This window comes from Triticum urartu, chromosome 2 (assembly GCF_003073215.2).
Source record: "Triticum urartu cultivar G1812 chromosome 2, Tu2.1, whole genome shotgun sequence".
Taxonomy (NCBI): Eukaryota; Viridiplantae; Streptophyta; class Magnoliopsida; order Poales; family Poaceae; genus Triticum; species Triticum urartu.
Window position 1 is genome coordinate 12,434,680 of NC_053023.1, and position 16,488 is coordinate 12,451,167.

At 43.4% G+C, this 16,488-nt stretch overlaps 1 protein-coding gene across 1 annotated transcript; it reads right to left on the bottom strand.

Moving 5' to 3' along the window:
• Positions 1-8,476: 8,476 nt before the first annotated feature.
• LOC125534746 (GDSL esterase/lipase At5g45910-like) lies at positions 8,477-9,980 on the bottom strand. Its single transcript, XM_048697868.1, has 4 exons — positions 9,716-9,980; positions 9,175-9,629; positions 8,814-9,090; positions 8,477-8,721 (listed from the first exon to the last, which is right to left on the bottom strand). The coding sequence occupies exons 1-4, from the start codon at positions 9,978-9,980 to the stop codon at positions 8,477-8,479; spliced, it is 1,242 nt and encodes a 413-aa protein (XP_048553825.1).
• Positions 9,981-16,488: the final 6,508 nt, after the last annotated feature.

Below are 16,488 nucleotides of genomic sequence, written 5' to 3' on the forward strand. Positions count from 1 at the left end.
CTGAATATCACTTCCTCCATTCATAAATAAGTGATGTGCAAAGAGGTTGCCTTCAATTTACTTTCTGCCTGTAGAGTTAATGTGTTAAATCTTGAATGAAGCATTCGGGTAGTTGCATCTCTTGGGTCAAGTGTTTCTCAGATGCTTGTATGTATCCTGGCTCACTAAATCGATATAATACTTACTTAGCTATGAAGGGACTTTCATGAATCATAGCACTAGTGTGTGACTGCCATGCATCTCTGGATTATTAGTTTAGTGTACTGTAGATATGTGATCCTTTTATCTAACTAGCTTGTATGTGCTTGTTCTTGAACTGCAGGTCACGGAGATTCTGCTGGAAACAAGTTCAGGATGTCTCTAGGTCTGCCTATGGCAGCCATTGTGAACTGTGCTGATAACACTGCTGCTGCATCTGGCGGAGCTGCCGATGCCGCCCCAAAGGGCAACCTTCATCAGACACAGCCCCATAACAGGGCCTCAAGGTTCTGTGCCCCATCGAAGCTCTTTCTAAATTACTCAAGTCCCGATTGGAGCTGCCGATGCCTCCCTAAAGAGCAGCTCAATTTGGTAGCCCCCCTTCTCCGATCCATAAGTCCCAGGTTTTGTTGCTGCTAGGACCAGACCACACCTACTATACTACTACCAGTTTCATTTCTACTAGTTGAGGAGCGTGGGAATTTTTGTTGTTGATGAGCACATGTTGCACATAGCAGCCGTAGCTACTCAAGTCCCTAGTTGCACGGCAGTGCTCAATTCTAGCCTCCTTATATAGCTCAATAAGAACTGGATGCCAACTCCTCAAAAGCATTTTGTCAACATAAATAAACATCATTTTTCAGCAACTAGGCACATCATTTTACCACATAGAAATGCATTTCTGTTTCTTAAAAGATTTTATGGGGGCTCATTCAAAGATAAATAAGTAAAAGGTAAAACTTGATATTTCTAGGCTCTCTGCCTAAGCTTCCTACTGTCAACGCTGTAACAACATCTTGCTGCATTAGTGCATTGACTAAACTTTCTTGCTAGCCTGCCATTGTTGCCCTTAAATTAGAATGAACACGCGCATGCCTCTGTTTAGCCTGGTCTTGCTGCCTATCCCCATCTTGTGGAAGATCCGAGCTCTCATTATTTTGCCGAGTGTTTGTTTTGTTCTTCCTTGCCTCATTTGCTCCTCGGTGGTAGACATGTGGTGTTTGTTGTTTGGTGGAACCGCCTCATTTGTTCTGTTTGAAACAACTGACGCACAATTATTTAGCTATGTAGTTCAGGATGGTGTGTTCTTTATTGCAGTATGACTGGTATGATCTCAAGTGCATAATTGCCATATCTTTTTACAATTGGGGAATGTTGTCATGTTGAATAATTTAGCTGCTTGACTGTGCCGTGTGTAGCCCTACTGAGCAAAGATTAGTTCTATTTGACTGTACCGTGAATGACATGTCTTGTTCTACTTCAAGAATTTATTAATTGAAGAGAACCAACTCCAACAAGTGATAAGTACATGTTAATTATTATTAGCTTCAAAATCTGATCGATGCCTTCTTGCAAAAACAATAAGCATGAGAATTTTTTGGTAGTTTCTATGCCACTTTTCTACTCTGATATTTTCTTGTGTGCTATACCAGAATTTGTAATTTCCTGAGCAATGCACAAGGACGATATCTGGAGCGCTCAAGAGGATGAGCTGATTTTTGAAAAAAAGTTTGAAGAGGTATCTGCTGCCCTTTTTTGGTGCTCATTCTTTTTAAACTCATGATTCTTGAGGTGGTATTAGTGTTGTTGAACTGATAGCCTTGCTATTAGCTGTTGATGTGAACCTGCAATGCAGGATGTACTGCAGGTGCATGTCCTTGTGGTACTATGAGATTTATTGGCTGTTTGGAGATGTACTGATATTGTGCCATGTATTTTATTATCTATATGATTACACATCAGATTTACTATCAAAATATGAACTGTAGCAGTCACTATATTGGGCCACTCTTCGGGTCACTTCTGGATCGTCTTGTTTAGAGTCTGGGTTGGCAAACATGAATAGTTTTACTTATTCTGTCTTCTATGAAAAGCACCTATCGTATGTCTTAGAGACAAACTTGTAAATCATGCTTCCGATAACATCATGCTCTCACACCTTGCTCTTTTCGAGCTTTTCCTGAGATGTGTATGTATGTGTCCTGCATAATAAGTGCTTGTTCGTGTTTGGTTTTCTCTAAACTTTGTTTGTATGATTGAGGGCAAATTTACTTGGTTCTTTTCTCTAAACTGTGCTTGGAACATTCGTTTTTATGATCTAAAATTGCCTTCCTGTGATGATGCAGGTGCCCAGTTTGTGCTCGCTACCGAAATGAGCTCCATGTTGAAGAAGATTGAAGACACTTGTAGAGCTTGTATATTCTCTAGTTATTACATATAGAGCTTGTAAAACCGTGATTGAAAATGTATTATGTGTAGAGTAGCAGCTCCATACAGATTTTGGCTGCTGTTATTTGAAGTACTACTTGTATTTTTTGTCTGGCCAATTTAAATATTGGCTATTTATTTACTATGAAATTGAAATCCAAAGAATATGACCTTGACAATTGGGACCCACTTACTAAAACCTGACAACTGGGACCAATTACCAGAACTTACAGTTGGGGCCCATCTGACTAATTGACCCATCGTAGAAAAAGAAAAGGAAAATGTAATTATAAAAAAATTGGAATTGTTGAGCCAAAAAGGCCATGGCCGAGAAAATAAAAAGGCTGAATTGCTGGGCTAGGCCCATGTAGCTGACAAAACATTCATAGGAAAAATATATATAAATAGGCTGAATTAATGGGCTCGGCCCATATAACACCGAATTGGACCGGGCTTATTCTTATCCACGTCAGCTTGCCATGCTGGATCCTACGTGGCTTGGGGAGGCTGCTAGTGACCAAAATTTTGGTCGAAGAACCAAGACCTTTTACATATCACAGAGAAGGTCGTTAATTTCAGTTTACGACTGCCAGCTTTTGACCTTCTGTTTTTGGTCACAAAAGGTCGCAAATGAAAAACAATGACCTTTCAGTGACCAATAGTGATGGTCGCAAGTTGACATATTTCTTGTAGTGATGATCATGTGACAACATAGCATCACTCAGCGCAACCTGCACCTTACTACACGCCAAACGTGATCACAACCGAAGCACGCCAAAGGTGAGCCATGACCATACCACTGACCAGACTGCGGGGGTGAGGAGAAATTGCATAATATCATGTTTTTTCAACTTAAGAACCTGAGAACAGAAAGACACACTAGTAGAAAACAGACCTTTAGTCCCGGTTCCAGAGGGCCTTTGTCCCAGTTCTGGAACCGGGACTAAAGGGTTGGGGCTCCACGTGGCCGCTGTCTGGAGCTCCACCTTTAGGAATAAAGGAAATTTTCTGAAATTTTTTTTGGAAAAAATTTTGAATTTTTTTCTCGATCTATAATCACCCCCTCATCACTGCTCAATTTAATCTCTAACTTCTGAGTTCTATTCCCCCTTGTTTCCAAGTCTGCACTTGTTTTCCTGACAATAGTAAGCTGTCAATCCTATTAACCCTTAGGAGTTGAACTTGAGCATGAAGTCACACGTTATACTATTTGAGTTTGAAACTATTATTCTTAAAATCAATAATTACTTAGTAACAATAATTTTTCTTGAATAAGTAGTTTGACCACAGTTTGACCAGATTTTACCAAAATTCAAAAAAACTGAAATAATTATTTAGTAACACTAATATTCTTGAATAATTACTTAGTTACACTAATATTTCTTGAATAAGTAGTTTGACCAGATTTAGCCAAAATTCAAAAAAACTGAAATTTGAGCATAAATTTTTTCGTTTTTAGAATTTGAGGATTCTAAAACTTTGCAAAACGGCCTACGGATGCGGATTTTCGTGATGAACATTTTGATATATTATACTTTTTTCAACATCGTATGCAAAAGATATAGTCATTTTACTTTTTCATCACACTTTTTTGCAAAACATGTCCAAATTTAAGTTTTAAAATTTTCCTAACTAGTAGATGTAGTAACATAACTACATCTCGGATTCTAATTTTTGAAGTTTTTATCATTTTCTTTTGTTTTTCTTCAAAACTGAAATGGCGATACACTGGGGGGGGGGTAGAGTTTGAACCCCTTAAGTTCCGGTTGGTGTCTCAAACCCGGACTAAAGGTCTAATCTTTAGTCCCGGTTTGAGTCACGAACCGGGACCAGAGGGAATCGCACCATTTAGTCCCGATTCGTGTCTCAAACCGGGACCAATGCCTTCCCAACGCCCTAGCAGCTCGAACCGGGACTAATGCTCACATTAATCCTGGTTCGTAATGCAACCAGGACTAAAGGGTGCATTGAGCTTGGACCAAAGCCCTGTTTTCTACTAGTGACATATCTAATACAATATGTAAAATTTGTAAAGCTGTAATGAAAATAGTTGAGATCAAGTTAGGCAAGCACCTTCTTGCAATGGATGTATTTTCTCACTTACGAGAATTATCAATTGCATATTAAATATACTGTGATAGCCTATATTCATGCACTTTTTTTGCTAAACAATTCATGATCAATGCTGGATTTTTTTAAGGAAGCCACTTGAACTTAGTTTGAGTTCTTATGGTGTTGAATGAGTCAACAAGTAATGTTTTGCGTGGCTTTTATAAACTGACACGATGTTTCTTATTTCCAACTTAAACAAAAAAGGGTTCCGTTTAGATTGTTCCAATCGGTTTTTATCCCATTGTGTAATCGGCTCAAGTGATAATAGTATCTTCATGTTGTTCTCGCAATCATTTCCTTTCTCAGATTGCTGATCTACGATCTTGTTCTTCCACATTTCTCATGATCGTTTTAAAACCAAGAGGTACTAGCACTAAGATAGGATGGCGGTTGCTTCCCTTGTCCCTTGTTGCTGTCCTACTAGCACTATGATAGGAAGGTAGTTACGACCCTTGTCCCTTGGTGCAATCACTGGCTAACTTAATTAGAACACGAGTTAGTGGATTTGTCATAAGAGTGAGGGTTGAGAGTGAGCGGGATGGGGGTTCGGATTGGCCCTTTCAGTTATGGCGGTCTGAGCGGAATAATTTCCCTAGTTTGAATATGTGGAACATTACATTTCATTAGAGATGGCTTCGGCTTGAGCGAGAAATGTCCTGCTACAGACCATGTGTTGGAGATAGCATGACAGATAGTTCGGACAACCACATTTCTCCTCCACATATGGGCTGAATTTGAGCCCGGACCATCTAGATGGTTGGATTTTGGGGAGCCTGCTAGGCACCCATTTGATTTTATTTTTTGAAAAGGGCATATGGACGATGCATGCAGCCATAGGAACCCATTTGATGTCCGAACATGCTCGAACATACGAGGGGCAAATGAGCTTGAACCTTGGAGGCGATCTTAATAATTTGTTGATTTATTTATATACGCATTGTGTAGCCCGTAGCAATGCACGGGCATTCTACTAGTATAAAAAGTTTCAAAAATGGACATTTGGTTTAGAATATAAACATCATTCAAAATATAAGTACAAAATAAAGTGCATGGCATTTGTGCCGGGAGAGACAATCATGCATGTGTCGGCCTCTCCATCCTCTCTCTCACTCTCTCTCTCCCCTGTCTCCCTCTCTGTCGACAAAAGCTGCATGGCACACATGTATTTCGGTACGATGTGTCAGTGCATGTCAGTCCCGTCAGTTGTATTTACCATGTCAGATGTCACAGATCTTGATGAGATTGATGGACAATGGATTGTCAACCGATAGCTGCCGGTTTTGGTAAATTACTTATTCGTGTCGCGCCTTGGCTCAAAACCCTTACGGATCGCCTCCGTTGACTCCACTGCTACAGGAACAAACTTTCTAGACTGACACGCTAAATGCTCTAGACCGTCTTGCCTTCCATGTATGTTCTTAAGTTCACTATCGTGTCCCTAGGCGCCATGCGTGTTGGTGGAGTCGGGAAGGCGATGGTCCCAGGGGATCTCGGCGGTGACTATCCCGCTACTGGTGTTGGGGCAGCATGGTGGCCAGCCGCGGCGTCCAATCTTGGTGGCTCAAGGCTTCACCTACCCAATCCGTTCTGCTGCAGGTGGTGGCGGCTCGCTGGCTCGTCAGCAACCTTGTATGATGATAGATTCATGTCCAAGGTCTCCCTGCCCAGTGACCAACAAGACATGGGCTTCGAATAACCCATCACTCTGAAATTCCCATGTATTTCAACTAGAGTATGGTTTTCTTTAGGTCGAGCTACACGGTGCCTATTATCTTAGCCACTCATTTCTGCATCATGATCCATGTAAGGAGATTTATCTTTTTTTTGTTTCTCTCAAACGAAACAACGTATAAAGTTAAAACTTTGCAGGACAGCAAAACATTCTAACTATGATGTGGGATAAAACTGTTGGATTTTTTCAAGCATGATGAACGCTTGAAATGTATTTTTTAATCACAAAAAATCATTTTGTATATTTACGTCGGACGAAAAAGTCTGGATGTTTTTTCAGACATTGAAGTTCTAAAGTTTGTTTGACCTGCAAAGTTTGATGTCGAAATGTTGTTTCATTTGAGAGAAACAAAAAAGAGAATTTTTCATATAGTAAGTTAGTTGGAGTGCACGGATCTCAAAGCAATGTTGGAGTGGTAAATAAGTGGTTACATGTAGCTCGACCACCACATGAACTTTCTGATTTCAACTCCATGGCTAGTAGTTAAGAATTATATAGATTTCTACTATGAAAAAAAAATTGACAACGAGTCTTTCCAAGATGTTTCAATTAATATTTCATTCTTTAACAAAATTTCGTGGACAACAATATTTACACCAATTTCAGTCATGTTCCAAACACCATTCATACTCATTTAAAATATGTTTCAATAAATTTCACTTTTTCCAATACATTTCAGTGAATGTACATTAATACCAATGGATTTCAAACATGCTTCATACATGTACCAAACATATCTTACAAATTCCTTAGAGCTTCCTCTTTCATTCAATCCACATAAATCGAGCGGTCACATTTCACAAGATCCACATACTTAATTATTGACATAGCGATACATGACTTGTATTTTGTAATTGATGAAGACTACCATCTATACTATTGCTTTGATTACTTGTGGAGGAAGAGAACAGATTGATCATTAATTAGATCAGTGTTGTGCAGCGGAGAAGCATCAAGAATTGTGCTACACAAATCAGTCGACTGCAATCCAAGCAGTGGATGAAATACAGTAGCATCTTAATTAAAATGGATGATACTTTTTCTAGGAATAAAATTGTACCATAAGTTAGTGTTTTGAAACACCGGATGATACTCATGTAACACAAAACTGGATGACCCTCCAACTTCATGGCTTCGGATAGCAAATTACTTGGCAGCGCCATTTACAAACTTTGAATTGGAAAAAATATTCACATCAACATATTCCTTCTGCTCCTTCTGATTGTTTAACTCCACACCCCTCTGCTGTTGGGCATCCAAGAGAGAATTCACATCACCATACGAACTGTCATAGTTCTCCTGTAGTTTCTTCTTCTCCTCCTCTTTCTTTGACATCTCAAGTTGCCAACTACAGTTTCTAGCTCAGCAATCTTCACATCAAGATATTTCTTCTGCTCCTTTTGATTGTTTAACTCCACACCCTCTGCTACTGGGCATCCAAAAGAGCATTGACATCAGCATACAAACTGTCATAGTTCTCTTGTAGTTTCTTCTTCTCTTCTGTCAGGTTGTGAATTGCAAAGGAACTCTCTAGATTATCATTGATCCTAGCTGACTTAATCTTCTCATACATATCCCATAACTTGGCCAATGCCTTCTCCATTGAGTATGGCCATTGAAAATCAATTTATTGAACTACTCCATAGTTTATGCCTTCCTGTATAATAAGCAATAAAACAATAAATAATTATCTAAGTGAGTAGGATGAAGACCACTGTTAAGTGCCATACTTCATTGTATTTTCAAGACCATCAAACCAACAGGTTCAGGTATCTAATATGTGCAGCAAACAAATAGATACATATACAACACAATGAAAGGGAACACAGATTTTGCAAAAAAAAATATGTAACACAAAACTTAATGACCCTCCACCTTCATGGCTTCGGATAGCAAATTACTTAGCGACGCAATATACAAACTTTGAATTGGACAAAATATCTTTTGGCTAATTTTTTCGATAAAGGGTGAATTGTATTAACTCAAAAGGAAACTTCAAAAGGATACAAACTCAAAGAGCACACATCCGGCTCTGCATAGTTAGCATGCACACTAATATATACACACAAATAGCAAAGTCATATAAGACCAAAAATATGCATAGGCGAGGGGAAATTACACAAAGCGATCAGATCTGTTATCGGCAAACTACAACAACAATGACCATATCTTTCGGCTCACTTAGTTCGTCGTTCGCTGTTTTGTACCCCTAGATTTTGTGATGGCCTAGTCGACATGGCCCTCTGCACCCTGCTGCTTTCGGCTGACTCCTGTGGACGAGTTGATCTCGCCCAGCCAGACATCGGCAACGTGCCGGTTAGCCGCCTCCGTCAGGTGGGCGCCGTCCCAGTACAGCCGAGCAGACGGATCCGGGCACGTCGTCGCGGCTGCATCGCCGCATCTAAACGTGGAGGTGAATCGGTACCTTCCAGGCCCTCCACAGCACACCATAAGTACGTCCTCTTCAAAACCTGCAATCATCCATGAGCGTCAACCACCTTCCATTTATGATCACATTTTGTCTGTGTGCTAAGATTCTTTCAGTTGAGTTGGCGGCGCTAACCGAACTTGTGCGGCGATTCCACCATCTCCATGATTGGGCCGAAGAAATCGGCGTAGATGATCTTGACGTTGCGGTGGTTGGCCCGAAGCCTGGACAGCGCCGCCTGCAGCAGCGCGTTGTGGTACAGCCCCAGCTCGTTGTGTGCTGTCAGGCAGCCGGTTTTGGAGTCGTATGCTGCCCGTGGTGCGTCGGCGAACTTGGTCAGGATGGGCGGCGAGCATCCCGACGGGATCACGCCGGGAACCACCAGGCTTCTCGCTCCGTGCTTGATCAGCCTCTGTTGACACCAACAATTGGTTATCATCGGTGCTTGTGGTCTTGTGGAGCTTCACGACTAGCACGTAAAAGTAGTAGAGAGTACCTCGATGGCGGTGGAGATGGTGGCGACGATATCTGGAACGAAAGACCGCACTTCCTGCACCGTTTTCCGTTGGAACGAGAGGTGATAGTCGTTGACTCCGAACTCGCCCACCAAGAAGAGGGATCTGCCGAAAAATTTCTTGCACTCTGGATGCAATGCAAGATGCATATCATTTGTGTTCTCATCAAGCGTTGACTTGTGGTCTAATGCATGATAGATGCAGATGTAAACTCGGGCTGTGCGGCACAAGGAGGGCTTCATGGACTCGAACCACTCCAGCTGCACCCCTAGGCTGGTGTTGAATGGGAACTTGCTGGAGCCACCGGGGATGTCTCTCTCATGGAAGAAACCGGCGTCAAGGGCCGTGGCGGCTCCCACGGCGAAGTTGGCACCTCGGCGGAAGCTGCCGTTGTGAACCAGGGTGGGCGGCACATACGGCAGGCCCAGGTTTTCAGCTACACGATCCCACAAAAACAGTTATCGACAGGCGCGTTTTCCGGTGGCCGGCCGGTCGGAAATCTATGGAGGTGCACGCACGTACCGATGAAGTCGATGATGAGCCGCCCGTCCCCGTTGCGGCCGGTGTGGCGGCCGAAGAAGGTGGTGCCGTACGGAGGCCGCATGACGTGGTTGAACACGTTGTACCATCCGAAGACGACGGGGTTATTGCCCGTGTCGGTGAAGGAGTCGCCGAAGCTGAAGATGGACTTGTAGCGATGGCCGCCGGAGGGGGAAGAGATCGCCGGCTTGGACGACGAGAGGAGGAGGAGGAAGAAGAGCAAAGCGGCGCATACGAGGTTGTGCATCTTGACCGTTTAATGATGGACGGCCTTGAAACATGAGCAGAAGAGGACAGACGTAAATAAGACGATTTTCAGGTTGGCTTACAAGTAAACAAACAACTACTCTGCGTATCTATACGTGATTTTGGAGTTAAACTATGAGGGCTGCGTGCCTCTCGTCCCCCCAATGCCGCATCTTGTAGCTGGATCCACCGACTGGCACAACGTGGGCACAGTTCTAATCATCCACTCATGCGTTTGGAAAACTGGCCACTAGGAAGTTGCTTCAAAGGGTGCTTGACATGTGCATGATGGGGAAAAACAAAGTAATTATACGAAAAAGGTTTATTTACAAATAGTGCAATGCCTGGCAGTTCAAATCCTACTAATCAATCGATGTACATAAGGCCATCTCCAATGTCAGACTCTCAAACCACCCACAACCGCGCGGTCTAGACATATTTTGTCGTCCAATACGGGTCTGTATCGATTCATTTGACAGTCCGGATGCACTTTTCCCACAAACAAGATAGAAACTTTGGGATGGTGGAGCCGGGGGTGCAGGAGTTCGGATCGCTGCTACGCTCGCGTCTGACTAATCGAGCCCACGAAAAACCTCTTTCCCCTGCCCGCGTGCTTTCTTGCACGAAGCCAGCTACCCACATTCATGTCGGCCCAGAGCGGACTAGGCCACTCATTAGAGTCGGCCGAGAGCGCCGCCCGATGTGCATGGATCCGTCTGCCCGCCTACCACCATTAAATCGGTGCATGTGCGGACGGACCTACTCCGGCTGCAGTGGCGGTGCCAAGATCAAAACCATGTGATGTCAAACTTCACTAATAAAAAAATTTAGATCATAAATAGGAATAAAAACATCGTACTTTATTACAAACCAACATATCTATGGCAGTAGTGCTTTGCGACGATGCATACAATGATATGTATGCATAATAGCATCAATACTGAATCATCATGAACATTTTCAAGAAAGTTATCAAGTTGGACACTAAGATCTTCAATCTTGCTTTCACTCCCAAAATCATCTGGATACAAACGAGCCATTGCTAACACTTTTTCTTTGTCAAAATTAGCAAACGAATCAGAAGGATCCAAAGAAGCCATCCCAAGAAGCAAGGTTGTGCTGCTTTCACTAAAGTGGTCATCAATATCTACATGTAACATACCAATAGCGGCGTACATCACACTTTGGTAGTAATTCTTATTTGATATGCCATCAGTCTGAACCTTACGCTTTGATTTTTATCCTTGGGGAATATGCATAGTATCCATATCAGAAAGTTCAATGCAAAAATCAGTAACCTTTTAATCATACCTTCCCAACCTTGGTTTCTCATTTCATGTAGCCTTCTTTTGGTTGTGTGAAGATATGACACAACATTCACAATGTCCTGATCCTTCCTTTGCAAAGCAACGCTTAGATCATTAGTAATCCCATGTATAGCCTTCATCAAGTGCATCATGAAAACAATGTCAAATGTGAATAGCATCCAGAACACCTTTTGCTTTAATCCTATCGAGAGCTTTGCTGGCGTTTTGTGCATTATCATCAACAACTTCAATTACCGAGGGGAACATAACAATCATATTCAAGAGAGCCTTCTTTTGGTTGTGTGAAGATATGACACAACATTCACAATGTCCTAATCCTTCCTTTGCAAAGCAACGCTTAGATCATTAGTAATCCCATGTATAGCCTTCATCAAGTGCATCATGAAAACAAAGTCAAATGTGAATAGCATCTAGAACACCTTTTGCTTTAATCCTATCGAGAGCTTTGCTGGCGTTTTGTGCATTATCATCAACAACTTCAATTACCGAGGGGAACATAACAATCATATTCAAGAGAGAGCTGAAATGAGAATGCCAACGAATATCCCCAACTCGTTTAAGTCCAAGTTCTTGATTCAAACTTCTACCAGTTTCAAGTTATCCATTATGCAGTGCCGTCTGAACTCTTTTTGCTTGTTTCACTCTAAGCATATCTCTGTTCTTAAAAGAATTTCCCACTGTGGAGAGAAGAACACTCATCCACTAAAAAAGCCATACCACATCTTCATGGTTTTTTGCAACTGCTACTAGTATCAGCTGAAGTTGATGAGCAAAACAATGGATGTATGAGCAGACCTAGAATCTTCCATTACTAAAGTTTTCAACCCATTCAAATGCCCTTGCATATTACTAGCTCCATCATAGCCTTCGCCACGAGTTCGAGAAGGGCTAAGGTTATGTTTTCTAAGCACTGCATAAATAGCTTGTTGGAGAGATTTTGAAGTTAAACTATGAGGGCTGCGTGCCTCTCGGTAGCTGGATCCACCGACTGGCACAAGGAGTCGCCAAAGCTGAAAATGGACTTGTAGCGATGGCCGCCGGAGGGGGGAGAGGTCGCCGACTTAGACCATGAAGAAGAGCAAAGCGGCGCATACGAGGTTGTGTTGGAACCCCAGCCCTTTCTCACACACGGCTAGAGGTAGAAGAAGACACAAGACACAAGAAATTCTGGGCTGGCGCACGAACGCCGCCACGGGCGCACGAACGCCCCAATCCTTTTCCTCTTTACAGTGGCTACATGGCTACCCTCGGCTCCACACCGGCGCAACAATCATTACAGAGGAGAGGGGTTTTATACCCTGTACGCACACACGACCCGGCCACAACTCCACACACGCACTAACTGCCTGAGCTTCCGGCCACTATTGCATCGTGATGCCTATCCACTAATGACTGAGCCCACTCACAGCTCTCCATTTCTGGGCTGGCGCACGAACGCCGCCACGGGCGCACGAACGCCCCAATCCTTTTCCTCTTTACAGTGGCTACATGGCTACCCTCGGCTCCACACCGGCGCAACAATCATTACAGAGGAGAGGGGTTTTATACCCTGTACGCACACACGACCCGGCCACAACTCCACACACGCACTAACTGCCTGAGCTTCCGGCCACTATTGCATCGTGATGCCTATCCACTAATGACTGAGCCCACTCACAGCTCTCCATGCGTAATGCTAGCTAACAAACCTCATCCAGCTAACTAACTGAAAATGACCCGGCATTATAGCCCTCGGAAGCATAGTGCCCACGCATGGACCAACATCCGCAAACTGACTCACCCGACGTGACATAGACGCACGCAACACACCTAGACGTGGTTTACTCCTAACAGGTTGTGCATCTTGACCGTTTAATGATGGACGGCCTTGAAACATGAGCAGGAGAAGACAGATGTAATTAAGACGATTTTCAGGTTGGCTTTCCAAGTAAACAAACAACTACTCTGCTTATCTACTAGTACTAGCTGATTTTGGAGTTAAACTATGAGGTCTCGCCCGCCAATGCCGCATCTTGTAGTTGGATCCACCGACTGGCACAACGTGGGCGCAGCAGCAGTGGTGCTGCTGGCCAATTTGTTTGTTGAACCGCAGTCCTAATCATCCACGGATGAGTTTGCCTATAGGAACAGAAAAAGAAATAGGATTAACGTGTTGTGTAGTGTTGAATACTATATGGTTGACCCTCAAAAAAAGAATACTATATGGTTGGAAAACCACAGAAATCTGCTTCAAAGAGTGTTTAAATTCACATGAAAAACAAAGTAATTGTTAAAAAAGAGGTTTGTTTAAAACTGTTGGAATTTGCACCTAGGCCTTTGGCCTAAAGCCCAAGTAAAATTCTGAAATTCTTTTGGCCTGAGTGGGACTAAAGTTTAGTATCACCCCGGAAGTTGAGTGAGAGTTGCACCTCTTTATAAGGTGAGGTCTTCCACCACATGTATAAGCATGAGAAGAGGAGACCTACACACACGCGCCTCGCTCGCCTCGCCTTGTCACGATGTGGCGCGCCGCACCGCGTGTTGCAGGAATGAGCCAAGCCGAGAACAAAGCTATGCACGTTGTCTATATTTTTGCTGCTCGCGAATTATTAATAAATCATTAATAAATAAATACTTGACTGTTGGTAGCGACGACTTCTTCCCCGACCTCGGCAATCTCTTCCTCAACGACATGGGCGACAACACCAATGACATGTATCTATTTTCAACACAAGAGACAAACGTGTGATGTTCACAATAGTTTGCTAATTGTCTACGAATGCTTACCCCCTTTCTTAAGCTTCCAAGCACATTTGTCATGAGATGATCCTTGGTGGAGAGCTTGGAAGCAACCTTGGCGGCACGACGCTCCAATTCCTCCTCGGGGGTGAGACGAGGAGTGGTCACTTGATCATCTTGAGTGTCGTCTTGAGCTTGTTCTCGTTCTCGTTGAAGCTCTTGATCTTGAGCTTGCTCGGAGGATGGAACTTGACCTTGGGCATCACTTGATGTTACAACACCATCTTGAGATTGATCTTGCCCTTGGTCTTGTTCATGAGGTTGAGGGCCCTCACTTTGTTCTTCAGAAGCGTGTGGGTCCTGGGTTGGTGAAGGTTCCACTTGAGTAGAACATTGTCCTTCTCCTTCGGTCACAAGGGGTTCCTCAATGGGTAGGATAAGACTAACACACATTCTTCTTATGGCTTGAGGAGGAATTTCATCACCTACATCACAAGTACCACTTTGCTCCACTTGAGAGCCGTTATTCTCATCAAACTCCACGTTACACATTTCCTCAATAAGTCCAGTGAACTTATTGAGAACACGGTAAGCATGAGAGTTTGTAGCATAACCAACAAATATGCCCTCATGAGCTCTAGCATCAAATTTAGACAAACGGACACCTTTCTTGAGAATGAAACACTTACACCCGAACACCCGGAAGTACTTGAGGTTGGGCTTGTTACCGGTGAGTATCTCATATGGAGTCTTGTTCAAGCCTTTGCGGAGGTAGAGCCGATTAGATGCATGGCACGCGGTGTTGATGGCTTCGGCCCAAAAGTTGTAGGGAGACTTGAACTCCGTCATCATGGTCCTTACCGCATCCATCAACGTCCGGTTCTTCCTCTCCGCTACACCATTTTGTTGAGGGGTATAGGGTGCGGAATATTGATGCTTGATTCCCTCATCACTCAAAAACTCATCCAAGGTGTAGTTCTTGAACTCGGAGCCGTTGTCGCTTCTTATTGTCAAGATCTTTGTATTATGCTGTCGTTGAGCTTCATTTGCGAAGTCGATGACGGTTTGTTGGGTCTCACTCTTCCTCTTGAAGAAATATACCCAAGTGTATCTTGAATAGTCATCTACAATCACCAAGCAATACTTTATACCCCCAAGACAATCAAAGGATGGAGGTCCAAAGAGATCCAAATGAAGGAGCTCCAAGGGCCTCTTCGAATAGATGATAGTCGTGGGAGGGTGAGCCTTCTCATGTAGCTTTCCTTCGATGCAAGCACTGCAAGCACGATCTTTGGCAAAACTAACATTTGTTAGTCCACGGACATGGCCCCCCTTGAGAAGACTTTGCAAAGATCTCATATTGACGTGGGCTAAACGGCGATGCCAAAGCCATCCCACATCAACTTTAGCCATTAGGCATGTCGCAGTCTTAGTGGGTCGCTCCAAAAAGTTAATCACATAGAGACCGTTCTCGACATGCCCAACAAAGGCTACTTTAAAAGTCTTACTCCACAAGAGGGCCACGGAATCAATATCAAAGAAAGTGGCAAAGCCCATGAGTGCTAGTTGACGAACAAAAAGTAAATTGTATGCAAGGGACTCAACAAGCATGACCTTCTCGATCGTAAGATCATGAGAAATGACAACTTTACCGAGTCCCAATACCTTAGAAGATGAGGCATCACCCCACTCAACATTGGTGGGCATGGATGGAATCTTTTGCATGTCCACCACCAAGTCCTTGCTTCCGATCATATGATTAGTAGCTCCACTATCGAGCAACCATGACCCCCCACCGGAAGCAAACACCTACAAGAGATCAATGCTTGGTTTTAGGTACCCATTTTGTAATGGGTCCTTTGATGTTAGTAACAAGGGTCTTAGGAACCCAAATAGACCATTCAATGTACTCATAAGGAGAACCAACAAATTTGGCATAAACATGCCCATCACTAGCGCGGCACAACATGTAAGAAGGGTTGAAGTCCCCGGCTTTGTTGGGAAAGGGTGCGTTTCCCTTCTTGGCACCAATACCCCTCATGGAGTTTTTCTCCTTCTCCTTAGTAGCACCCTCACTCTCCTTCACAAAGGTTTGCATGAGAGGAGGAGGTCGTTTGGCCTTGTCATTCTTCTTGTTCTTGGACTTGGGCACGTACCCAATCCCTTCCTTGGCCACAACTCCCTTTTGGTTGGTCAAGAGGTCGTTGAGGTTCTTCTCGCCTTGTATGCAAGACGCAAGACCTTTCTCAAGTTGCACCTTTAGCTTAGCGTTCTCCTCAACAAGATGCACATGCTCACAACACGGGTTAGTAGCATTTGCATTATCAATTAACATCATACGAGGAAAAGTGGCATTTTCCTTGGTTAGCTTTACTTGAAGTTGATCATGAGACTCTTTGAGGCTAGCATGAGCACCCTTCAAGACCTTGTAAGCCTTGTCAAGTAGATCAAACTCCTTTTTGA

Excerpts from the sequence above, each read along its gene's own strand:
- LOC125534746 (XM_048697868.1), bottom strand. The coding sequence starts at position 9,980 with ATGCACAACCTCGTATGCGCCGCTTTGCTCTTCTTCCTCCTCCTCCTC. Across the intron at positions 9,091-9,174 it reads CCATCTCCACCGCCATCGAG|AGGCTGATCAAGCACGGAGC; the intron begins GTACTCTCTACT and ends TGGTGTCAACAG. Across the intron at positions 8,722-8,813 it reads GGAATCGCCGCACAAGTTCG|GTTTTGAAGAGGACGTACTT; the intron begins GTTAGCGCCGCC and ends GGATGATTGCAG.